Below are 25999 nucleotides of genomic sequence, written 5' to 3' on the forward strand. Positions count from 1 at the left end.
ATGGACAGAGGAGCCTGGTGGGCTACAGTCCATGGGGTCACAAAGAGTCAGACACAACTGAGCAACTAAGCACCATACAACTGCACTCATTTCACGTGCTAGCAAGGTCATTATTCTCAAAACCTTTCAGGCTAGGCTTTAGCAGTATGTGAACCAAGAATTTCAGATGTAGAAGCTAGATTTAGAAAAAGCAGAAGAACCAGAGATCAAACTGCCAACATTTGTTGGATCATGGAGAAAGCAAAGGAGTTTCAGAAAAACATCTACTTCTGCTTCATTGACTATGTTAAAGCCTTTGACTGGGTGGATCACAACAAACTGTGGAAAATTCTTAAAGATATGGAAATACCAGACCACCTTATTTGTCTCCTGAGAAACCTGTATGTAGGCCAAGAAGCAACAGGTAGGAATGGACATGGAACAACAGACTGGTTTAAAATTGGGAAAGGAGAATGACAAGCCTGTATATTGTTACCCTGCTTATCTAACTTCTAGGTTGGATGAATCACAAGATGGAATCAAGATTGCAAGGAGAAATATCAACAACTTCAAATATGCAAATGATACCACTCTAATGGCAGAAAATGAAAAAGAACTAAAGACCCTCTTGTAGAGAGTGAAAGAGGAAAGTAAAAAGAAACTGGCCTAAAACTCAACATTCAAAAACTAAGATTATAACATCTGGTCCCATCACGTCATGGCAAATAGAAGGGAGAAAAGTAGAAACAGTGACAAGTTTTATTTTCTTGGGCCCCAAAATCACTGTGAACATTGACTGCAGCCATGAAATTAAAAGAACCTTGCTACTTGGAAGAAGAGCTATGACAAACCTAGACAGTGTATTAAAAAGCAGAGACATTACTTTGCCAATAAAGGTCCGTCTAGTCAAAGTTATGGTTTTTTCCAGTAGTCATATATGAATGTGAGAGTTGGACCATAAACAAGGCTGAGCACTGAAGAATTGAAGCTTTTGAACTGTGGTGTCGGAGAAGACTCTTGAGAGTCCCTTGTACTGCAAGGAGATCAAACCAGTCAATCCTAAAGGAAATCAACCCTGAATATTCACTGTAAGGACTGATGCTGAACTGAAGCTCCAATACTTTGGCCACGTGATGCATAGAGTACACTCACTGGAAAAGACTCTGATGCTGGGAAGGACTGAGGGCAGGAAGAGAAGGTGTTAGCAGAGTTTGAGATGGTTAGATGGCATCACCAACTCAATAGACATGAATCATCAAACTCCAGGAGATAGTAATGGACAGGGGAGCCTGGCATTCTGCAGTCTGTGGGGTTGTAAAGAGTTAGACACAACTTAGCAATTGAACAACAACAAAGCACTGCTCCCACTGAATGCTCACTTTACTGAACTAATAGTTTTGTCATTTCCATATTTCAAATATTAGTTCTTTTAAAAGTTTTGGCAAGAGGAAATTTAGCAGAAGAATAAAATTATGGATTGTATCACAAATTCCCAGAGCTGTCAATATCTGAGTAATTTCTTAAGTCATTATTATTGTTTGGAATATTCCCAAAGTATGTAGTAATTTTATTACAGGAGGGAAAGTTAAACCCCTATCACAAAGGCATAACTATTCTGGAGTTGAAAGATACCTGAAGGATAATCTCAATTTCAGGGATGACAAATACAGGATCTTCCTGACCCAGGGATCAAATTCCAATCTCCTGCATTGCAGGCAGATACTTTACCATCTGCGCCACCAGGGAAGCCCCATATAAGGCCCAGGAGGTTAAATTCTGATAATTTACCTCAATCTCTTACGGAGAGGAGAAGGAACATAAATTTACTGTAAGAATGTCTAACTGTACAGAAAGTTAAGAGCTGCTGAATTTACATAAAAAGTTATTTAAAAGTTTTTATTGAAATATAGTTTATTTACAAGGTTATGCCATTCTTTGCTGTATAGCAAAGTGACTCAGTTTTATACATATATACATCATTTTTTATATTCTTTTCCAGCATGATTTATCATAGGATATTGAATATAGTTGCCTGTGCTATACATTAGGACCTTATTTTATCCATTCTAAAAGTAATTGTTTGCATTTACCAACCCCAGTCCACCCCTCTCCCTCCTCCCTCCACCTTGGCAACCACAAGTTTGTTCTCTATGTCTATGAGTCTGTTTCTGTTTTGTAGATGGGTTCATTTGTGTCATATTTTAGATTCAACATATAAGTGATATCACACTTACCTGTCACAGGCACACTGTGTGACTTACTTCACCTAGTATAATAATCTCTAACCGTATCCATGTTGCTGCAAATAGCATTATTTTGTTCTTCTTAATGTTTGAGTAGTATTCCGTTGTATATGTATATGATATCTTTGTCCATTCATCTGTCGATGGATATTTAGGTTGTTTCCATGTTTTGCCTATTCTGAATAGTGCTGCTATAACATAAGTGTATGTCTCTTTTGGTATAAAAAGAGGCATATGGATCAATGGAACAGAAAAGAGAGCCCAGAAATAAACCCAAACATCTATGGTCAATTAATCTTCAACAAAGGAGGAAAGAATATAAAAATGAGAAAAAGACCATCTCTTAAACAAGTGGTGCTGGGAAAGTTGGACAGCCACATGTAAATCAATAAATTAGAACACACTCTCATATCATGTACAAAAACAAACTCAATATAATCTATAAAAACATTGAATCACTATGCTATACATATGACATTAATATAATATTGTAAATCAACTAAATTTCTATATAAAAAAGAAAGAGGTCCTACAATGACATTTGCATTCCTAATGTTATTTTAAGGCTTTACTGCATACTTAATAAATGATATACAAAAAAGATCTTCACGACCCAGATAATCACGATGGTGTGATCACTCACCTAGAGCCAGACATCCTGGAATGGGAAGTCAAGTGGGCCTTAGAAAGCATCACTACGAACAAAGCTAGTGGAGGTGATGGAATTCCAGTTGAGCTATTTCAAATCCTCAAAGGTGATGCTGTGAAAGTGCTGCACTCGATATGCCAGCAAATTTGGAAAACTCAGCAGTGGCCACAGGACTGGAAAAGGTCAGTTTTCGTTCCAATCCCAAAGAAAGGCAATGCCAAAGAATGCTCAAACTACCGCACAATTGCACTCATCTCACATGCTAGTAAAGTAATGCTCAAAATTCTCCAAGCCAGGCTTCAGCAATACGTGAACCGTGAACTTCCAGATGTTCAAGCTGGTTTTAGAAAAGGCAGAGGAACCAGAGATCAAATTGCCAATATCCGCTGGATCATCGAAAAAGCAAGAGAGTTCCAGAAAAACATCTATTTCTGCTTTATTGACTATGCCAAAGCCTTTGACTGTGTGGATCACAATAAACTGTGGAAAATTCTGAAAGAGATGGGAATACCAGACCATCTGACCTGTCTCTTGAGAAACCTGTATGCAGGTCAGGAAGCAACAGTTAGAACTGGACATGGAACAACAGACTGGTTCCAAATAGGAAAAGGAGTATGTCAAGGCTGTATATTGTCACCCTTCTTATTTAACTTATATGCAGAGTACATCATGAGAAACGCTGGGCTGGAAGAAACACAAGCTGGAATCAAGATTGCCGGGAGAAATATCAATAACCTCAGATATGCGGATGACACCACCCTTATGGCAGAAAGTGAAGAAGAACTAAAGAGCCTCTTGATGAAGGTGAAGGAGGAGAGTGAAAAAGTTGGCTTAAAGCTCAACGTTCAGAAAACTAAGATCTTGGCATCTGGTCCCATCACTCCATGGGAAATAGATGGGGAAACAGTGGAAACAGTGTCAGACTTTACTTTTTTGGGCTCCAGAATCACTGCTGATGGTGACTGCAGCCATGAAATTAAAAGACGCTTACTCCTTGGAAGGAAGGTTATGGCCAACCTAGATAGCATGTTTAAAAGCAGAGACATTACTTTGCCAACAAAAGTCCGTCTAGTCTAGGATATGGTTTTTCCAGTGGTCATGTATGGATGTGAGAGTTGGACGGTGAAGAAAGCTGAGCGCCGCAGAATTGCTGCTTTTGAACTGTGGTGTTGGAGAAGACTCTTGAGAGTCCCTTGGACTGCAAGGAGATCCAATCAATCCATCCTAAAAGAGATCAATCCTGGGTGTTCATTGGAAGGTCTGCTGTTGAAGCTGAAGCTCCAATACTTTGAGCACCTCATGCGAAGGGTTGACTCATTGGAAAAGACCCTAATGCTGGGTAGGATTGGGGGCGGGAGGAGAAGGGGATGACAGAGGATGAGATGGTTGGATGGCATCACCGACTCGATGAACATGGGTTTGGGTAGACTCCGGGAGTTGGTGATGGACAGGGAGGCCTGGCGTGCTGCAATTCATGGGGTCGCAGAGAGTCGGACACGACTGAGCGACTGAACTGAACTGAACTAATAACTGAAATTCAATTAATTGCTAATGATTATCAATAGAAGAAACTTCTACATATTGAGGTATGTGGAAGTCATTCTAGCTTGTACATGATTTAACTTGAATTTTATGCTAACTAAAACAGCCTGTTTGTGGCCAAATGCACATTGCTTTAATCATTAAAGAAAAAAGAGTGCATTGACCAGAAGTACAGAATGTCTGCATTAAAAAATAAAGATTAAATGCCTCCTTTCCTGGGACAAATTAAAAAATAAACTCAAAATGGCTTAAAGACTGAAATATAAGACATGACACCATAAAACTCCTAGAAGAAAACATAGGCAAAACATTCTCTAACAGTAATCACACCAATGTTTGCGTAGGTCAGTCTTCCAAGAACGTATTAATCTCAGGTTCAGGTTGATTTCTTATTTAGCCATCTCAGCTTCTTAACTATTGAAGCAAATACTAAGACAGTTTTCTAAATATCTAGAGGAATTCCAGATAAAATTCATCAGACTCAATGAAAATAGACATATTTGCCAGAATGCTACACATGATAGTTATCAGGCCACGAAAGAGAGGTTCTACTGTTACTGATCTAATGACTGGTTAGGAAAAAATTGTGAAAGTCTTTAGGCTCTATAAGTAATACTGCTTCTGGTTTCCCTGGAGACAAGGCAATTAGTTCAGTGGTCTAATGGAAGCCTAAGATAAGCATCTTGTAACATATGTGCATGGCATGAAAGTGCTTTTAAGAAAATCAGTGTATCTTCACTTTATTTTTTAAAAAGCACCTAAATTAAATTATATTGTATCCTGTGCTACCTATTCTTTCAACAAATACCAGAATCTCTTGGGTAGGCTTCAAAGGTTAGTTTGATTACTAAATATATGTTAGGCTTATTCTTTTTTCTAATTATAGACAACATAAACATGAAGTGGAAATTTAAAATATAAAGATTTTGGATAGACCAGTAAGAACTGCTATTGATATGTGACTAGGCCTCTCAATAAATACAGAATAAAGTATTCATATTTCCAGAAATAACCAGATACTTCAATATGAAGGGAAGAAAGTGTTCATGTTTATTTACAGAACAGACAAAAAAACTCAAAAAATATGGCTTTACATGTGTATATATGTGTGTGTTATGTAAATTGTCATTCCAATAAGTATATTTTAATCTTACTGAATTTATAATATTTATAATAGCAAAATTTCTGACTACTTCTTTAATAAGCCAATTTGATTGTGAGTAAAGACTAGAGCATATATATGATGCTCAAGGCTCTTTCCACTGTACAGTTAGGGTACAGATGTCTAGGGAAAATCTCAGCAACTTGAAGGTAGGTCAAAACATAAAATTTTTGATGGCTGTAAAAATATTGTTAATAAAAATAGCTTAATTCGTCCCATTAATAGAAGTAAATAAGTATCCTAAGAGAAAATAGGAAATATAAAGAAAATAAAAATTACACCACTCAGGGACAAGCACTTTAAACATTTCGTTGAATATATTGTAATTTCATACCCAAACACACATATGGATGATTTTACATAAATTGGATCACAGATATAAACCTAGTCTGAAATGTTTGCTTTTCTTTTTCTTAAAAGAATATTATCAGGTATATCTTTTCATTTCAATAAATAAGGAACTACATAATCATTCTTATGGCTTCAGAGTATTCTTTCACAGAATGCTCCATAATCTATTTAACCAAATCCTTATTATAAGATATTAATCTTGTTTATGATTGTTTTTGCTATAATAAACCTTGATAAACATTCTATACATCCAGCCTGTTTACCAACTTGTCCAGCTGTCTTTAAGGTAAATTGTCTACCATTAATTCTAATTGTCAGCAGTTAGAAGTGCTGGTTAAGAGCGTATGCATATTTTAAACTCATACCTAACAGAAAGTTTGCCCAACCCTTTTTGAAAGCAATTTGTCAGTAAGTATTAAGATCCTTAGATGGGCCCGGGGAGGAGGGAGTGGTCTTCTGAGCTGTGGCAGTGTGGCCTGGTGAGGTGGATGGGTGAAGTAGAGAGGACAGTGACCCTGCTCTGAGGGCGGGACTGTTGCATGACATAGACAAAGGTCTGTGTGATGAGCCCAGGTCACAATGGGCAGGAGAAGTTGAGAGGGGTCTCTCAAGGTAGTTTAGGCTTAGCTGAAGGGTACAGTTTCTGGAGGAGAGATGCAATGGGATTATGACTGAATACCAATATCTGTGCACCTTAACATCTGTGCACCCTGACATACTGAGACCCTGATAACTGCACACCTTTATATCTACACACCCTGACATCTGCTGGAGGCCTGGCTTCTGCACGCCTTGACATCTCCATGCTCTAGGCAGGGCACAGTCAGGTCCAGAAGAAACTGTCTCTAGCACTGAGTAGTCGGTAATCAGCTCCCACACCTTGCCCTCAGTCACTCAGAGGCAAAGTCTGCAGGAGACCACTGTTAGCCCAACTGCTGGAGAGACCAGGGAAACAGGACACCCTGCAAGGTACGGTAAGGAAGGCTTGGAGGAGGCTCTAGGAGCTATTTTGATAAAAGCTAGTAAAGAACAGCCAATATACATTAGCTTACTACACAGCCAAAAGCAGTCTTGCCACGAGTATGTTTAATACCTCCATGGGGAAACCGCAGCGACAACTGTACAAGGGGGAGTACCCTATATTCCAATATGCGCCAATGTTTGAGAGTGACTTTATACAGGTCAGCAGGAAAGGAGAAGTGATTGATGTGCACAGTCGGGCCTGAATGGTGACTGTGGGCATCGTTTTCACCAGCCCCCACCTCACACTGCCTGATGTCATGCTGCTGGCCCAACCAGCTGCTATCTGTGATGACTCTAACAGGCAAGGCCCTGCTGCCCAGGAGAGAGGTAAAAAGCCTACACAGATCTTAGAGCTAACCAGGCTGCTTCCCTTGAAGTTTGTAGAGATATCCATTCATAACAGTAAAAAACAACAGCTCCGCCTGAAGCTTGCCATTGGCCGCTCTTTTTACCTTCAGCTGTGTCCCCCTCCAGGTAGAGGGGATCTTTTTATTCAGTGGAAAAACCTCATTTATATCCTGAGACCATCAGCAAAGGCTCACAGCAGAACCCCAGCCACCCCAACTAGGAACATTCTGGACATAACTGGATTTAAGAAAGAGAAGAAGTGCCCAGTGCTAAGTCTCAAAAAGATGTGGCCAGGGTGCTTAGGGAGAACAGCTAAAAGTCGTGCAGAGGCTTTGGTACAGAAGCTCATCTGGAAAATACTCTAAGTTTTGGAAGGACTCAAGGCCAAATGAGCCTCATTTAGAAGCCATGGCACACTAAGGAGGTTCCTAGTACTTCTCCAAAGAGTTCCCCAAGGCTGTATTGCAGAGATTCGTTAGCTGTCAGCAACCATTAATTTCATACCCAATATCATATTTCCAGGAGCCTGACCACCCAATCTATTCTTAAACATATACTCCAACCCAGGTAGGCAGACATGTTGCAGAATGTATATCTCCCCAAGACTGCAATGTACTGATTTTTGTATATATCAGTGACAGTGAGATGTGCATAATTTGTTAGTACCTATCAAAATACTGGGCTTCCCAGGTGGTATAGCGGTGAAGAATCCACCTGCCAATACAGCAGATGCAAGAGACGCAGGTTCAATCCCTGAGTTGGGAAGATCTCCTGGAATAGGAAATGACAACCCCCCATATCCCATCAGTATTCTTGCCTGGAAAATTCCATGGCCAGAGGAGCCTGGTGGGCTACAGTCCATGGGGCCACAAAGAGTTGGACACGATTGAGCACACACACACATACATCAAATTACTAAAGCACATATTGTCTGATCAGGAGAAATACTAACAAAAGTGTATTTTAGTAAGTATTCTCACTGACACAAACTGTCCCAGTGAAACTGGAGTGGTCATTGTAGAGATACTGTAGGAGAACTTCTTGCATCAAATGGTAAAGTAGAGTTGAAAGCTCAAAATTCTTACTATAAGCTCTTGTTGTTTAGCTCCAGAAAGAGAAGGAAGCAGTTTTACTGGTATCACTTTCTTTACTTGTCTTCCCCTAGGCAAATGCTACCTTGTTCTATGGAAGGAATCAAGATCGAGTGAGCATTCGGAGCCTTTACATAAACTTTGATGAGTTTAGAGCCACTTAGTATGATTATGCTGGGGAGGAATGAATTTAACATGCCTCCCACATACACTGCCTTCAACAGTTCACATACTTCTGCAATTACAAAGCCTCCAAAGCCCGATACAAGGAGCAATTATAACAACAGGCACCACCACTAGTGCTGTGGATGTGACTGTAACCGTGTCTGCAGACTCAGAAGAGAAACAACAGCCCAGCAGGAGCAGCCTTCAGAGATCCAGGAGGAAGCCCAATCAGCATGGTCATTATGGTTAATTTAACATGTCTTATCATTGTTGTTAGCAAGGACTGCAAGTCCTGTTCTCAGAGGGTACTTCCAGCCCATCAGTAAGAGCTGTTGGCCTTTCCCCATGCGGCAGCATGAGTATGGGAATTGCAGGAGTGGAGACTACTGGTAAGCCTGTTCCAAAAACAGTTAAAGGCTTAGTATCCAGATTCCTCATCTCAACCTTACAGAGTGAAGGCTACATGAGTAAGCAGAGTGGTGAACAGAGGGTCTCCACCCATCAGGATTGACTCTTTAGGCAAGAGCCTCAAAGCCCTCAAAGCTGCACATGGTGCAGAGGTAGCTCATCTAAGACTGTAGAGGAAAGCAATAAATCATCCACCACAATACAACTCAACACATATTCTCTGCTCTAATAACATATGCTCTACTAACAAGAAAGTGTAGTAATGAAACTAAATAAGAATTTATAATCAAGCTCTGAACTATCTGTAGTCTTCCCTTCACTTGATATTTGTGATTAAATGAACAGGTGACAAAATAAAATGCTAAAGATTACTCTCAAAAATTTTGATCTATCTATGATCTACATTTATTAGCCAAAGAAATTTCTAAAACTTACAAAATAAATAACAAAGGACAGAAGCAACTGTTAGGAGGCAGAACAACATAAACGAGGCCTAGAAAGCAACATAACACCCAACTATGACCTTCAGTAGGTTACCTGTTTCCTTCTATAGATATTTACATGTAAAATATCTGGCACCTCTGTAGGCATTGTGTAAACAGTGTGTGTGCATGTTCAGTCGTGTCTGACTCTTTGTGACCCTCTGGACTATAGCCTGCCAGGCTCTTTTGTCCATGGGATTTCCCAGGCAAGAATCCTGGAGTGGGTTGCCATGTCCTACTCCAGGGAATCTTCCAAACGCAGGGATAGAACCCGCATTGCCTGTGTTTCCTGCACAGGCAGACTCTTTCCACTGAGTCACCTGGGAAGCCCAAGAGAAAGAGACAAGGATGTAAATAACAGGCAGAGGCAGAAGTGAAATGCCATGGAAGCCAGGGAATTGGGGTTAGAGTGTACCTAACTCCAGATGAGAAGGTTTAGACAAAAAAGCAGATGAGTCTTTAGGTGAGTCTTGAAAGAAGACAAATTCATTAGAGAAAAAACAAAATGCACATAAGTCATTCCAACATCTGCAAAAGCAACAAAACTTAGCAAGATGCCTACAGCACAGAAAGCCCAAGGTATATGGGATAACAGTTCCTATGAAATAGTACTGCTCTTTATTTGTTTAGATGTATTCATTGCATTCACTGAACTCAAGTAACAAAATTCTTCTCTGTTCTTATTTCATCTTCATTCAAAACTTTTCCTTCCTCCACATTTTCTTTTATGACTTTGGTTTCCTATGGCCAGACAATACCTGATCTCACTGTAGGTTTTTCTGAGCATATCAGTCAATCAAATATTTCAGATTTGGATTTGCCATTTGAGAAAACACAAGATACAGAGGGATGGGATGGGGAGGGAGGTGGATGGGGGGTCCAGGAAGGGGAACACATGTAAACCCATGGCTGATTCATGTCAATGTATGGCAAAAACTATTACAATATTGTAAAGTAATTAGCCCCCAACTAAAATAAATAAATTTATATAAAAAAAAAAAAGATACAGTTTTATATTTTATTCCTAGCACCTTTATTGGATTGTCTCCTGTTCAGATGGTTCCCAAGTACTATTGCAACAACACAAACGGGAGAGCTATAAAGTGTAACTTCCATGTTCATTCTTGGGCTTTATCTAATAGTTGATTATCTGCTCTAGAGGATCTTTCCCCAACCCCACCTTTGTTCTTGCTCACTTCTGAATTCTACTTCCTCCCTTCTCACTTCCATTTTCAAAATAGTAGTGATTATTATTGCCAAGAATGTTGAAAAACAAATTTGAGTTTAATTATACTTTCCAGAAAGAGCTTCATATTCCTAGTCCCTTCATTCTTGATTTCTTCTCTAATTCTTTGCCCAGCTTAAATTTTATTTAACTGCTTTGAAATTATACTAAAGTGCCCAATATATTCTATATATTTTCATTTCAATCCTGTTATTCAGAATTACCAATTCTCATAAATTTGAAAGGAATTACTTCTTATAAAACCTTCAACAATCTAGTCACAGTAAGAAAAGAAATACCTTATAAAAACTTGAATGAAAGATCAAAATATCAAAGAAAGATGAAACTTGAATATAGGATCAATTCAAAATCTAGACAAAAACTAGAAATTAGATGATTTTGGAAATTAAGATCCAAAAGATCAAGCAATGTTCTAATTTTGCAAGTACAAAATCTAAGAATCTGAAAGTGATAAGTTTCAAAGCCCAGAATCAGAATGTAAAGGTAATCTGGCTCCCAATTAAGTTTGTATTTCCATAATCCTCATGTTTCTGAAGTTTAGCACTTTACTTTGAATACAAGATATTTGATACCTGTTTGCTAAATCCAGCTAAGAACAATAAATTATATTTATTCCAATCCAGCAAACCCTAATATATAGGAATCTGCTAAGCACTATATTAATTCCACTGATTGCAAAGGCTCCTGTGCCAAACTGTAAGGTAGTGACTTTTCAGGAGGTCCTATATGCACAGTGCTTATGGCTTAATGATTTTAATGGCCCCAAAAATAATTCAAATCTGAAAAAACTGGCTTCTAAATAAAGTTTCCTTAAAATTTCATCAATAACAGAATCATATGTCCAGAAAATCCTGAGTTTAAAGCTGTTGCAAGTTATAGGAAAAACTTATATTTGATATGATGCTTCTAGCATCATATCAACCCACTCCAGTACTCTTGCCTGGAAAATCCCATGGACAGAGGAGCCTTGTAGGCTGCAGTCCATGGGGTCGCGAAGAGTCGGACACGACTGAGCGACTTCACTTTCACTTTTCACTTTCACGCATTGGAGAAGAAAATGGCAACCCACTCCAGTGTTCTTGCCTGGAGAATCCAGGGACAGCGAGAAGAATCCAGGGACGGTGGAGCCCGGTGGGCTGCCATCTATGGGGTCGCATAGAGTCGGACACAACTGAAGCAACTTAGCAGCAGCAGCAGCAGTAGAAGCAGCAGCATCATATCAAATGTTTTAAGCTATACTAGTGTGTCAACCATTGCAAATTAATTTTATTGTGAAATATAATAAGTATTTTTATAGTTTGCATCATCACATTAAAAATGTTGTAATTATATATGTATATATATGTGCTAAGTCACTTTAGTCGAGTCTGGATCTTTGTGACCCTATTGACTCTAGCCCTCCAGCCTCCTCTGTCTATGGGATTCTCCAGGCAAGAATATTGGAGTGGGTTGCCATGTCTTCCTTGAGGGCATCTTCCCCACCCAGGAGTCTCTTATGTCTCCTGCATTGGCAGGCAGGTTTGTTGCCAGTAGTAAAGAAACCTCCTGCCAATGCAGGAGATGTAAGAGACGCTGGTCGATCCCTGGGTCAGGAAGGTCTCCTGGAGGAGGGCATGGTAACCCACTCTAATATTCTTGCCTGTAGTATCCCATGGACAGAGGAGCCTGGAGGGCTACAGTCTATAGAGTCATGAAGAGTCAGACATGACTGAAGTGACTAAGCATGCACACACACACACACACACACAAACACACACACACATGTTAAAGGGGGGACCCATTACAAATTGAGAACATTAGTAAAAGAAGAGTAGAAGAGAAACTTGGTAAAAGAATTCTATGTTTGATTTGTTAGATTAAATACATTTTTTGAAAAGGTACTACATCTCAAGTAAGTTTATAGATTTAAAGCAGTAACAATTAAAAACCCAATAAGAACACTTTTTAAACTTGACAGAGTAAGTATAAAATATAAATCAAAAAGAAGACAATCATGTCAGCTAACAGTTTTAATACAATGATATTTCTCCTGCAATATATGTGTAAAAATATCAAAGTGGGTCATTGTTTTTAAAAATAGGAAAATTAAAATAAGAGATTCAGAAGAAAACCCAAGCCAAGCAGGATGGCATATAATGAAAGGAATGAGAGTTATTGTCAAATGGAAGGTCATATGGAGAAATATATCGTGTTCATGGATTGGAAGAATTAATATAGTGAAAATGAGTATACTACCCAAAGCAATCTATAGATTCAGTGCAATCCCTATCAAGCTACCAACGGTATTTTTCACAGAACTAGGACAAATCATTTCACAATTTGTATGGAAATATAAAAAACCTCGAATAGCCAAAGCAATCTTGAGAAAGAAGAATGGAACTGGAGGAATCAACCTGCCTGACTTCAGGCTCTACTACAAAGCCACAGTCATCAAGACAGTATGGTACTGGCACAAAGATAGAAATATAGATCAATGGAACAAAATAGAAAGCCCAGAGATAAATCTGTGCACCTATGGACACCTTATCTTCGACAAAGGAGACAAGAATATACAATGGAGAAAAGACAATCTCTTTAACAAGTGGTGCTGGGAAAACTGGTCAACCACTTGTAAAAGAATGAAACTAGAACACTTTCTAACACCATACACAAAAATAAACTCAAAATGGATTAAAGATCTAAATGTAAGACCAGAAACTATAAAACTCCTAGAGGAAAACATAGGCAAAACACTCTCCAACATAAATCACAGCAGGATCCTCCATGACCCACCTCCCAGAATATTGGAAATAAAAGCAAAAATAAACAAATGGGACCTAATTAAAATTAAAAGCTTTTGCACAACAAAGGAAACTATAAGCAAGGTGAAAAGACAGCCTTCAGAATGGGAGAAAATAATAGCAAATGAAGCAACGGACAATTAATCTCAAAAATATACAAGCAACTCCTGTAGCTCAATTCCAGAAAAATAAACGACCCAATCAAAAAATGGGCCAAAGAACTAAACAGACACTTCTCCAAAGAAGACATACAGATGGCTAACAAACACATGAAAAGATGCTAAACATCACTCATTATTAGAGAAATGCAAATCAAAACCACAATGAGGTACCATTTCACGCCAGTCAGAATGGCTGCTATCCAAAAGTCTACAAGCAATAAATGCTGGAGAGGGTGTGGAGAAAAGGGAACCCTCTTACATTGTTGGTGGGAATGCAAACTAGTACAGCCACTATGGAGAACAGTGTGGAGATTCCTTAAAAAACTGGGAATAGAACTGCCGTATGACCCAGCAATCCCACTGCTGGGCATACACACCGAGGAAACCAGAATTGAAAGAGACACGTGTACCTCAATGTTCATCGCAGCACTGTTTACAATAGCCAGCACATGGAAGCAACTTAGATGTCCATCAGCAGATGAATGGATAAGGAAGCTGTGGTACATATACACAATGGAATATTACTCAGCCATTAAAAAGAATACATTTGAAGCAGTTCTATTGAGATGGATGAAACTGGAGACCATTATACAGAGTGAAGTAGGCCAGAAAGAAAAACACCAATACAGTATACTAATGCATATATATGGAATTTGAAAGATGGTAACAATAACCCTATGCGAGACAGAATAAGAGACACAGATGCACAGAACAGTCTTATGGATTCTGAGGGAGAAGGTGAGGGTGGGACGTTCTGAGAGAATAGCATTGAAACATGTATATTATCATATGTGAAACAGAACACCATTCCAGGTTCGATGCATGAGACAAATGCCCAGGGCTGGGGGGGATGACCCAGAGGGATGGGATGGAGAGGGAGGTGGGAGGGGGGTTCAGGATGGGGAACACATGTACACCCATGGCTGATTCATGTCAATGTGTGGCAAAAACCACTACAATATTGTAAAGTAATTAGCCCCCAACTAAAATAAATAAATTTTCTCTTAAAAAAAAACAAAACAAATGGAAGGTCATAGAAAAACTAGATATCAACAAGTTAAAAACAAATATAAAACCATATTTGAAATTTTTTAAAAGAAATTCTAGATGAAATGAATTTATAAAAAAGACCATAAAGTTTAGTGAATTTGATGGTTAAAAAAATACACAACATATGCCCATACAACATTAAAAAAGAAAGAAAAGCTTCAGATTGGGAAACATTTTAGGGTAAACATAGCTATTAAAATAGTAATACTCAATATTTATTCAAGTGACACAAGCCTACATAGAAAAAAATGCCAAAGAAAAATAGTAAAACTTTTAAACAAAAGCAAGTTACTACCAAGCCTACTCCCAAACCTAGTAAAACAAGATAAGTTAAAATTTAAAAAATAAATGTAAATGTTAGTAAGGTGATGGAGCACCCAGATACAGTCATATATTATGATAGCTTAGAGTTCTGCTATTTTATACAAATTCTATTTTTGAAAATAAAAATACAAAGATATTAATTTTATGAGTCAAAAAATAGGTAAAAGCATTCAATTATTGGTAAATTGTTAAGCAGATAAGAGTATATTAATAAAATCAAAACCTATGTTTCTTAATTTCCTTTCTTCTATACCCTTGACTAACATACACACAAACACACCCTTTTAAATATGTAAAATATGTAATTTACTTATCTTTAATTGAAGGATAATTGTTTTACAGTTTTGCATTTGGTTTACAGTATTTGCAGTTTGATTTCTACCAAACATCAACAAGTGAAGAAATGAAACCCTATAGCAAATCATTTAATTCAAATACTACTTAATTCTGACAATATTCCAGGAACAATGTTGGCATTAAATCATAGACACTGAGCAATATATGGTATTCCTTTATGGATCTCACAGGCCAGTAAATATTGAAAATAATTCTGTAAGGTTAGTATAAATTGTCTTAAAGTTCTATAAATAGTTCATATTAAGATAAAGAGATTCTTTAAGTGCAATAAGTCAATATTGGAATTTGGGTGGCTGTGATTAAATTATGACATAGATGTAAAAACATGTAATGGTTTCTTGAACACAACTGCTTCATATTTGTTGCAAAACAGAAAATAATATTTTTGAGATATATTGAATTCTTTCTTATTCTAGATTATTTTTCCACTTATATTTTATGTAGTTACATAAACACATCTTTGCCATTACACTATTTTTCATATTAAGTGCTTTTTCATCTTCATGTAGATGAATTCATTGTAGCTTCAAATTTCTTAATTCTGTTTGGCTTGTTTTACTTATTTCTGAAGCTCCTCTAAGGGCTTGTGCATCATAATACATAAGAAAAACTTGAGGGTGATACAATAGAATTAAAAGTGACTTAATGAGTAGTGAAATGATTTTAAAATTATAATCAATGTCTTAGTGTTCTATTCTCATTTTAGGATTGTAGGGCATAATTGTCAGTGGCACACGTTATTCTACAATATTCCATTGTGCTAAGAAAAAAAAATCACTATGCTTTTAAAGAGCTCTCATATGCTTTCTTTTAAATCATTTTATTATTATTTAAATATGAATTATGATTTAATTTCAAAATAGCATTCTTTAAAATGAAATATTTCAAACTCATCAATACTAAAACCTCTTACACAACTCAATTTCTCTAGAGTTAGCATCATGACCAAAATAAAATCACATAAAATTATAATTATGTAGAGCATGTGTTGACTTATGCATGCATGTATAGCTATTTATATAAGCATTTTACTGACCCTCAACTGAAGAAAAATTTCAAAGTATAACTAAAATACTAATTGGATTTTCAGTGGGTAATAAAAAAGATTTACTTAAAAACCTAGGCAACCATTTTTATGTTTTATTGTATCTTAAGATAGTAAACCATTACCTGTGCAAGAATGGGGAAGCCAAGGTTCCTACATCCATTACAAGGAGTTAGTGCTTCCCAGAGTCCTGAGGGCCCACAAGTGTTTTCATCATCATCATCTTCTTCCACTTCTCCTGGTGACAAATTTATTGTAGATGAAGTTCTCTGAAATTAAATTTATATCATACCAATATATTATATCAATGTCAGTTAGATATCTTAACATCAATTAAATTACATAAATTTCTCATGGTGTGTGTTAGCAAGAAGAAATTAGCTTAATTCTGGCCACAGTTATGAGGCTGTGCTATGGAAATCAGCCAAAAAATATGTATAATTCAATTCTAAGTTGAATGTGAAAGAAAACAAAGTGAAAAAACTGGGTGACAAAGATTGGTAAATTGCAAAGTTCATGTTGAAGAATAGGACATGAAAATGACTCAAGATAATATAGGAACAGCAACAAATATTTTGATTTCTAATGCATTCAGAGGAACAAAATGAAAATATTGAAATAGGAAATGATAAAAAGTCCATTTTTTCACAATGTCATAAAAAATTAGACTCATTTTTGGGGAAAAAAAGAAATTCATAAAATTTCATATTATATGCATAAGAGGGGTATGTGCTAAGTCACTTCAATCATGTTCAACTCTTTGCAATCTCTGGACTGTAGCCCTCCAGGCTCCTCTGTCCATGGGATTCTCCAGACAAGAATACTGGAGTTGGGAGCTATGCCCTCCTCCAAGGGATCTTCTACACCCAGGGATTGAACCCCTGTCTCTTATGTCTCCTGGGAAGCCCTGGTAAGAGGGGGTGATACTTTTAAAGTTAATAATAGGACTTCATGCTAAGCAAACATATTTAGTTTTGCTACTTTCCAAATCTCACTTAAATGACAGCAAAACTTTTGCAAAAATGATCTAAACCATAAGGACAAGGACAACAGGAGGGAAGTTAACAGATGAGCAATATCAAGAAAACATTTAGACAATGATAAACAGATGACTGATCAATGTCATATAGAAAACTTGAGGAAACGGAAAGCAAACTGTCTTCAAAGAGGAAGAATAAGAAGCAGATCTATTCATGATTCAACACCTCTAAAGGACTTAAGAATGAGAGAGGAAAATCCTGAAAGAGATGGGCATACCAGACCACCTGACCTGCCTCTTGAGAAATCTCTATGCGGTCAGGAAGCAACAGTCAGAACTGGCCATGGAACAACAGACTGGTTCCAAATAGGAAAAGGAATACGTCAAGGCTGTATATTGTCACCCTGCTTATTTAACTTATGTGCAGAGTACATCATGAGAAACGCTGGGCTGAAGGAAGCACAAGCTGGAATCAAGATTGCCAGGAGAAATATCAATAACCTCAGATATGCAGGTGACACCACCCTTACAGGAGAAAGTGAAAAACTAAAGGGCCTCTTAATGAAAGTGAAAGAGGAGATTGAAAAAGTTGGCTTAAGGCTCAACATTCAGAAAACTAAGATCATGGCTTCTGGTCCCATCACTTCATGGGAAATAGATGGGGAAACAGTGGAAACAGTGTCAGACTTTATTTTCTTGGGCTCCAAAATCACTGCAGATGGTGACTGCAGCCATGAAATTAAAAGACACTTACTCCTTGGAAGGAAAGTTATGACCAACCAAGATAGCATATTAAAAAGAAGAGACATTACTTTGCTAACAAAGGTCCGTCTAGTCAAGGCTATGGTTTTTCCAGTAGTCACGCATGGATGTGAGAGTTGGACTATAAAGAAAGCTGAACGCTGAAGAATTGATGGTTTTGAACTGTGGTGTTGGAAAAGACTCTTGAGAGCCCCTTGGACTGCAAGGAGATCCAATCAGTCCATGCTAAAGGAGATCAGTCCTGGATGTTCATTGGAGGGACTGATGTTGAAGCTGAAACTCCAATACTTTGGCCACCTGATGCAAAGAACTGACTCATTTGAAAAGACCCTGATACTGGGAAAGATTGAGGGTGGGAGGAGAAGAGGATGACAGAGGATGAGATGGTTGGATGGTATCACCGACTCAATGGACATGAGTTTGGGTGGACTCCAGGAGTTGGTGATGGACAGGGAGGCCTCGTGTGCTGCAGTTCATGGGGTCACAAAGAGTCGGACATGACTGAGCGACTGAACTGAACTGAATGTGATGCTGTTAGAAGATGGAGCCTTTAGAAGGTGACTAGGTCATGAAGGCTCATGAACAGAGTTAGTGCCCTTAGAAAAGTGGCCCAAGCCACTTCCCTTGCCACTTCTGCCAAGTGAGATTACAGTGAGAAGATGGCTGTCAATGAGGAAGTGGGTCCTCATCAGACCACATCTGCTGGCACCTTGATCTTGGACTCCCCAGCCTCTAGAACTGTGAGAAATAAGTGTCTGGTATTTACAAGTCACAAAGTTTGTGGTATATTTGTCATAGCAGCTGGAACAGACTAAGACAACCTGTATCATGACAAGGCATCATGTGATTCATGTGCACATTAACATTTAAGAAGCCCTGCTTTATAATGAGATTGTTAAGAAATAAGTCCCTTTTAAATAGTTTTTGCTGTTTCCAGATTTGAGATACTTATTTTTTCCACAACACTTGCCACAGGCCACACTAGGGCAGTGATAAGCCCAAGTCTTAGTCCTCAGAGTGATCCCCCGATTCTATCACTGGACCTGGAAGACTAAGTCCTTTCGGCCAGCTCTAGGCAGCTGTCAGCTTCTCCTGCCTCTGGGCGAGGCTTTGGGATTAGGGTTTCTGTAGGAAGTTGGTAGCACACTCCATTTGAAACCTGGTTCCCTGGTGGCTCAGATGGTAAAGAATTGACCTGCAATGCAGGAGACCTGATTTCGATCCCTGGGTCAGGAAGATCCCCTGGGGAGGGCGTGGATACCCACTCCAGTATTCTTGTCTGGAGAATCCCATGGACAGAGGAGCCTGATGAGCTACAGTCCACAGGGTGGCAAAGAGTCGGGTAGACTGAGGGACAACACTTCCTGCTTCCTTCCTTCTGCCGCTATCTGTGCGGGTGCTTTATATATATTGTCATGTTAACCCTCACAAGACCCATAGAAGGAGGCGTCACTACCCCCATATTCAGAGAAGTGCCCAAGGTTATATGGTTAGAAAACACACAGGTGAGAATTGAAATCAGCATAATTATAAATCCTTCCTTCTGTGTGGTTTCCTGTCACCCACTGTAGCCTGCAGTTCTCTTACCTAATTCAACTAGACCAGCTGCAAACATCCTTCTACCTCTAAAATCTTTGGATTCCTTGATTTAGTGAACTCTTAGGAGCTTCACTGCTAATTAAGAATTCTATAATAATTAGTAATAATAAACTCTTCAAAGCTCCTCTAAAAAAAAAAAAAAAAAAGAATGAGAGAGACTGACTACCTGTGAAGTAATAATGCAAGAAATTTTGTAGGTGCTGGTGGAGCTAAAACAGAATAGAAACTCTGTATTAGAAATTAGAACCCAGATTCATCACCCAGCCAAGAAAATAAACCTTCACCACTTGATAAGAAATTGGAGATTTACTTTCTGGTGAGGTTGAAGCAAAGGGATTATGAATTCTAAGAAACCAGGCACAATGAACTGAGGGATGCCTCTTTAAAAACAATGAAATTAAGTGAATATCTATGTAGTAAATAAAGATGCTCAACCTGCCCCAGTGCCTTCTTCCCACATTTGTCTTAGAGAACATGGCAGCTAAGTACATATCTCCCAGGTAGCAGATGAGAGTATACTCCTCTGGACCGCTCAAGAAAAACAGTCTGTAAGTACTTAGGAAAATGGTCCATGCCTTAATGCCTACTGTGAAACTCCTCCCCAACACACTCCATCCACATAAACAGTTCCTAATTTTTCAGTTAAATATGAACAAGAGTATAATGATAGCCATATATTGGAAGGAAGCTTTTAACAGGCCAAACTAACTATACAGAGAAAAATTATAAACAGTATCCTCAGAGAGAGAGAATACATAAAATCCAATAGAACAGTTGGAAAATAAGTCTGAGCAAATTTCCCAGAGGACAGAACAAAAGAAGTTAAAAGTTAAGAAAATTAAGGGATCAAACTAAGAGTTCCAAGCAGAGGTAAAAAGAAATTGTCAAAGTAACAATGCAAGAAATTTTGCCAGAATGAAAGAAAAATTCCACATTAAAAGAGCCTGCTGAATATTCAGCAGATAGTATTTTTTAAAAAATAGCAAAGACAGTAAGTTTATCTAGAAATATTCAGAGTGTAGTGTTCAGTATAACATTGATAGATCATGATTACTGAAGTTAGTAAAGACAGTTTACATACTGAATTGTAAATAGCACCCATCTCCCCCTAAAAGTTGTTGCTTTAAAAAATAGCATATAAGACTTCACAATACAACTGGTTTTTGCATTCATATCTTACATTTCCCTTTACCAATTTTCAATAACTGAGAAATTAAGAACTGCAATAGTCCTTCAATGAGTTACTGTCTGTAAGATATAATACAATGCTACAGTGCTTTTATAATTATAATTATAATACAATAATACAGTGCTACAATCTACTGAGCCCTCTATTATTCATTATTTTAATTCACACAAGACTTTCAGGAAAATACTAAACTAAGCCACAAGAAGTCAAGTAAAACCCAAGGTCATGGAGATGGTAAGTGACAGAAAAAGGATCCTAATCCACACTGCCTAACTCGAGGGCATCCAATCCATATGTTTGATCAATGCTGTCTATAAAAATGACTAGAATGATCAAATGGGCATCTCCTTCACCAACTCATGATCAATTATTGGTTTGAATATCAAGGTTGACACATATGGCAGTATAAATCATATACCTGGCTAACAATTATCAACATTTTATAGATTAATCAGTTTTTTTCTTCTGTCTCTTTCTCATCCCCAAAGAAAAACTGCTCATGTCTCTTCCCAGCTCATAATTCTTCAATTACTTCCCACTGAAGAGCAAATAATTTCCATATTCCTTAATATGGCTTCAAGGTTTTATGGTCAAACTATTTTTCAGCCCCTTTCTTACTCCCTTTTATTCTCCCGAGGCTATAACCAAATGGAATTATTTATCCTTTCCTAATTTGTTCTGTGCTTTTGTTCATGTCCTCCACCTTACTTCATACAACTATTGTACTGGTTAAGAGTTTAGACTCTAAAATTAGTTCTGACCCGGAGGGATGGGATAGGGAGGGAGGTGGGAGGGGGGTTCTGGAAGGGGAAAACATGTACACCCATGGTGGATTCATGTCAATGCATGGCAAAACAAATACAATATTGTAAAGTTAAAAAATAGATAAATAAACTAATTAAAAAATAAAAATAAAATAAAATAAAAAGTGTTGAATCCAGGGGAAAAAAATTAGTTCTGGATTCAAGTTCTAACTCTCTTACTTTTTACCTACTAATTAGTGTGATTTTCAGAGTATAGGATCACTGGCCCCCTCACTTACTTTATCTACGCAGTGAGAAAATAATACAGTAGTATAAACCTCCCTTAGAAATTTTTCCTGAAAAATAAGGTAATGAATATATGGTACCTGACACACAGTCAGGTTTCAATAAATATTAATCACTGTTTTTAGCTATTATTCTCCTATAATACTATTGATTCCTCAAAATACAGTTCACATTTCACCTCTTACATAAAATTTTCCAGATTTACCACAAACAGGAAGGATGTTGCTTTCTTCTAAAAGTCTTCAGTTCTTTCTGTCAGTTTGTGTATTCTGTTATTTCACATAGACTTTGAAATGGCAAATGGTATAGTGGCAAAGAGCAAAAGTTTTAAAGTCAAGCAGATATATATTTAATATATACAAATAAATATATATTCCCGGCTCTGCCACTTGCAAGCTATGTTACTGAGCAAATCACATATCTTACTAATCCTCAGTTTCCTTATCTGCAAAGTAGGCATAATAATAATTCCTGCTTGAAGGGGTTATATGAGGATAAAATTAGTTGCTTGACAGTGACAGGTAGATAAAAAATAATCAGTAGTGCTGCAGTGCTGTCACTCAGTCATATCTGACTCTCTGAGGCCCTATGGACTGCAGCCTGCCAGTCTTCTCTGTCCATGGGATTTTCCCAGCAAGAATACTGGAGGGGGGTGCCATTTCCTCCTCCAGGGACTCCTCTAGACCCAGGGATCAAAGGCGCATCTTCCGTGTCTCTCGCATTGCAGGCAGACTCTTTACCACTGAGCTACCTACTGTGGAAGCCCATAAAAAATAATCAATTAATGTTATTTTTATTAAAATCTTTAGCCTGAAAGAGTTGTATACACACAAACACAGACACACACAAATTATTTATCTTAGTTAATTGTAAGTTATCTGAAAGCAAATATGCCTTATTCACATTTGCATCTCTTACCATGTGTTGTGCATAATGTAATTTAATAATTATTTATTAAATAAATCATTAATGGAATGAGTTTTAAACTAACATTTCATTTGACTGCCTAGAAAATGTTACTACTAATAAGACGTATATATAATTGCATCACAAATCTCATCATTGTTATTTTAGTTTTATTTTATATTAACATTTGCCAATAGCATCAGCAAAAATAGCAAAATTTATTTTATAAATTTTGTGGTTTAGTACTGCCCCCTAAAGACAATTTAGAAGTTAGCTGTTAGAAGTTAGCTGCCCCCTAAAGACAGTTTAGAAGTTAGCTGTGTATAACTCAATGTTACTCAATTTGCAAGGTCATCCTACAGTTGAGGGCAGATTGTAATACAAGTCCTCTGAATCTAGGTCCTATAATCTTTCTAAGAACTACTAATTAGAAGGAAGTTCTTAATTTCTAGAGCTCTTCAAAGAGACAAAAGATATTCAAAATATTCAGGATATCCACAAAGGAATTTCTGTGTTATGTTATACTTCATCATTGGTGGCCTTTAAATTCTTTTTAAGTCCAAAATTCTGTAAGTCTACAATGTTATGTGGCAACCTGGATGAGAGGTGAGTTTGGGGGAGAACAGATACAGGTATATGAATGGTTGAGTCCCTGTGCTGGTCACCTGAAACTATTACAATATTATTAATCAGCTATACTCCAATACAAAATAAAAAGGTTAAAAGTTTTAAAAAAAAATGTGTTAGTCTAAGCAATTAAAGTGTATACTGTTCAGGAAAAGGATCAAGGATCAGATATGATTCCCATACAGCCTCTTTAATCCCCATTAGTCAATCCTTGAACGCATGTCTTTAGAAACATGCTGGCAGTAGGAGAAGAGAAAATCCAAGGATGTCCAGTGTTAGTCCCACCAGGCTCCTCTGTCCATGGAATTCTCCAAGCAAGAATACTGGAGTGGGTAGCCATTCCCTTCTCCAGGGGATCTTCCTGACCCAGGGATCAAACCCAGGGATCAACTCCAGCATTGCAGGCAGATTCTTTATCGTCTGAGCCACCAAGAAAGTTCCAATGACATCTACATCCTGTCCAAAAGTCCCTGAAAGAAAAGCAGAAACTGATGCTGCTCGACAGAGCCAGGATATAGGAGAACAACATGTGAGTGGGGAAATGGGATGATGGAATGAGACAAAGCTACTTCTCATCCTATCAGAAATGCAAACACCAAATTAAAAAGTAGGAAAACAGTCTAAAATAATTGTCAATGCAAAGGGACCTGGCAAATGGGCAGATTCCAGCGGGGAGGCAACCATCAGAAACGGAGAGCAAAACAAAGAAAGACCATTAGGGATAGGAGTCAGCAATCTGGTCTGCAAATCAGCAAGTCTTTTTGTGTTTGTTTTTCAAAACTGAAAATGATTCATTAACTTTTAATGAAACTTAAAGTAACACATGCTTATTGTAAAACAAATAATTCAAAATAAAAAGTTATAAAGGAGAAAGTGAAGCTTTTCTGACATTAATTACCATTACAAGCATTCAGTGCACGTCCATCCAGATTTGAATTTGTGTCCAGTGCTTTTTTCAGAATTGATAAATATTCAATTGTATGCCAAAGAGTACTCTTATTGGGTGGCTTAGACAGTTAAGAATCTGCCTGCAATTCAGGAGACCTGGGTTCAATCCCTGGGTAAGGAAGATTCCCTGGAAAAGGGAATGGCAATCCACTCCAGTATTCTTGCCTAGGGAATCCCATGGACAGAGGAACCTGATGAGCTACAGTCCATGGGGTTACAAAGAGTTGGACACAACTGAGCGACTAACGCAACAACAACATATATTTCCAACGTCTCTAAAGTATTCTCTACACCATGACAAGAGAAAAAAAATTCTTATATGAAAAATTCAAAATGTTACCCTCTTCCTTTAAAATTTTTAATAGTTTTTCATTGTTCTTTGGATAAAATTCAAAATTCTTAACATGGTTTCAGAGGCTGTGTATGATTTGCCATTACCTGCATTACCTAGTTTTGTCCCATTTCCATCATTCTTACTTTCCTTTGCTCATAACATTTAAACACACTATGCTCTTTCTCTTGAATATACCAAACTTTCTCTTATATAGAACTTTATCTAAGTACATACAGTTTTCTCTTACAGAGGCTATTAGTTGTCTCCACTATAACAGAACACCTAGCACTCTTTTTCTACAGTAATAGAATCCTAATTTTTACTTGGGCACATGACTTCTTTGGGGCTTCCCAAATGGCACTAGTGGTAATGAACCCAACTGTCAATGCAGGGGACAGAAGAGATGTGGGTTGGATCCCTGGGTCAGGAAGATCCCCTGGAGGAGGGCATGGGAACACACTCCAATATTCTTGCCTGGAGAATCCCATGGACAGAGGAGCCTGGCAGGTTACAGTCCATAGGCTCACAGTCAGACAGGACTGAAGTGACTTAGTATGCAAGCATGTCTGCTTTCAATACAAACCATTTTTTCCAGTCTCTGTCACAGCTAAATGTGGCCATGTTATTAAGTACAACCCTGGGGTATAAGAAATGTTCTTAAAGAGGCATGTCCTTCCTTCTTCCCTTTCCTCTTTCTGCTGATTGGAGTGCTAATGAAATGATTAGAGATAGAACAGTCATCCTGGACCATGAAGGATCCTTGGAACTAGAGGATATATATAGTGGAACAACAAATAGAATAATCCTGGGTTCCTCATACTGATGAGGACAGTCCATCCTTGGACAGCCCAGCCCTAAATTATGTAAGTGGAGTGAAATAAACTTCTCCATTTTAAGCCACTGCTATTTGGATTTTCTATTACTTGCTATTGTACCAAAACCTAATAAATAAATTTCTGGAGCAATCTCTTCTCCTGTCTTCATCATGAGTAATCTTATTTGTGCTCTAGGTGTGAACTTAATTCACTCCCTCTGATAGTCCTTTTTGGTACCCCAAAATTCGTTTCCATTTTTATATACTTTCACAGCACCCTGATATTTTTACAGTAATTATCACAAAATAAAATTTTTAAAGCTAATTATATGACTTTGGTTCACTAACTCCTTTCTTGGGACTTCCCTGGTAGTCCAGTGGCTAAG

The 25999-nt window shown here is 37.8% G+C and overlaps 2 protein-coding genes and 1 long non-coding RNA gene across 7 annotated transcripts in view; 2 read left to right on the top strand and 1 right to left on the bottom strand.

Moving 5' to 3' along the window:
- ANKS1B (ankyrin repeat and sterile alpha motif domain containing 1B) overlaps positions 1-25999 on the bottom strand; it is a 1049816-nt gene that overhangs the window by 788482 nt on the left and 235335 nt on the right. For all 5 annotated transcript variants that reach the window (XM_081595385.1, XM_081595384.1, XM_081595383.1 and 2 more), the window contains exon 9: positions 16532-16675. In XM_081595385.1, the coding sequence (XP_081451511.1) occupies positions 16532-16675 (144 nt within the window). The remainder of the gene's footprint in view (positions 1-16531; positions 16676-25999) is intronic.
- LOC145546976 (uncharacterized) lies at positions 6536-9342 on the top strand. The gene is made up of 2 exons (XR_014083426.1): positions 6536-6895; positions 8463-9342. It is a non-coding gene; the product is annotated as an uncharacterized LOC145546976 (long non-coding RNA).
- On the top strand, positions 6946-7662 carry GARIN6 (golgi associated RAB2 interactor family member 6; the record flags this gene model as incomplete). The annotated part of the gene is given in 1 exon segment (XM_081587458.1): positions 6946-7662. A coding segment is annotated over 1 exon segment (717 nt), but the record flags the coding sequence as incomplete, so codon positions are not given.

Source organism: Giraffa tippelskirchi, chromosome 4 (assembly GCF_054371585.1).
Source record: "Giraffa tippelskirchi isolate mGirTip1 chromosome 4, T2T-mGirTip1v1.2.pri, whole genome shotgun sequence".
In the NCBI taxonomy this organism is placed as follows: Eukaryota; Metazoa; Chordata; class Mammalia; order Artiodactyla; family Giraffidae; genus Giraffa; species Giraffa tippelskirchi.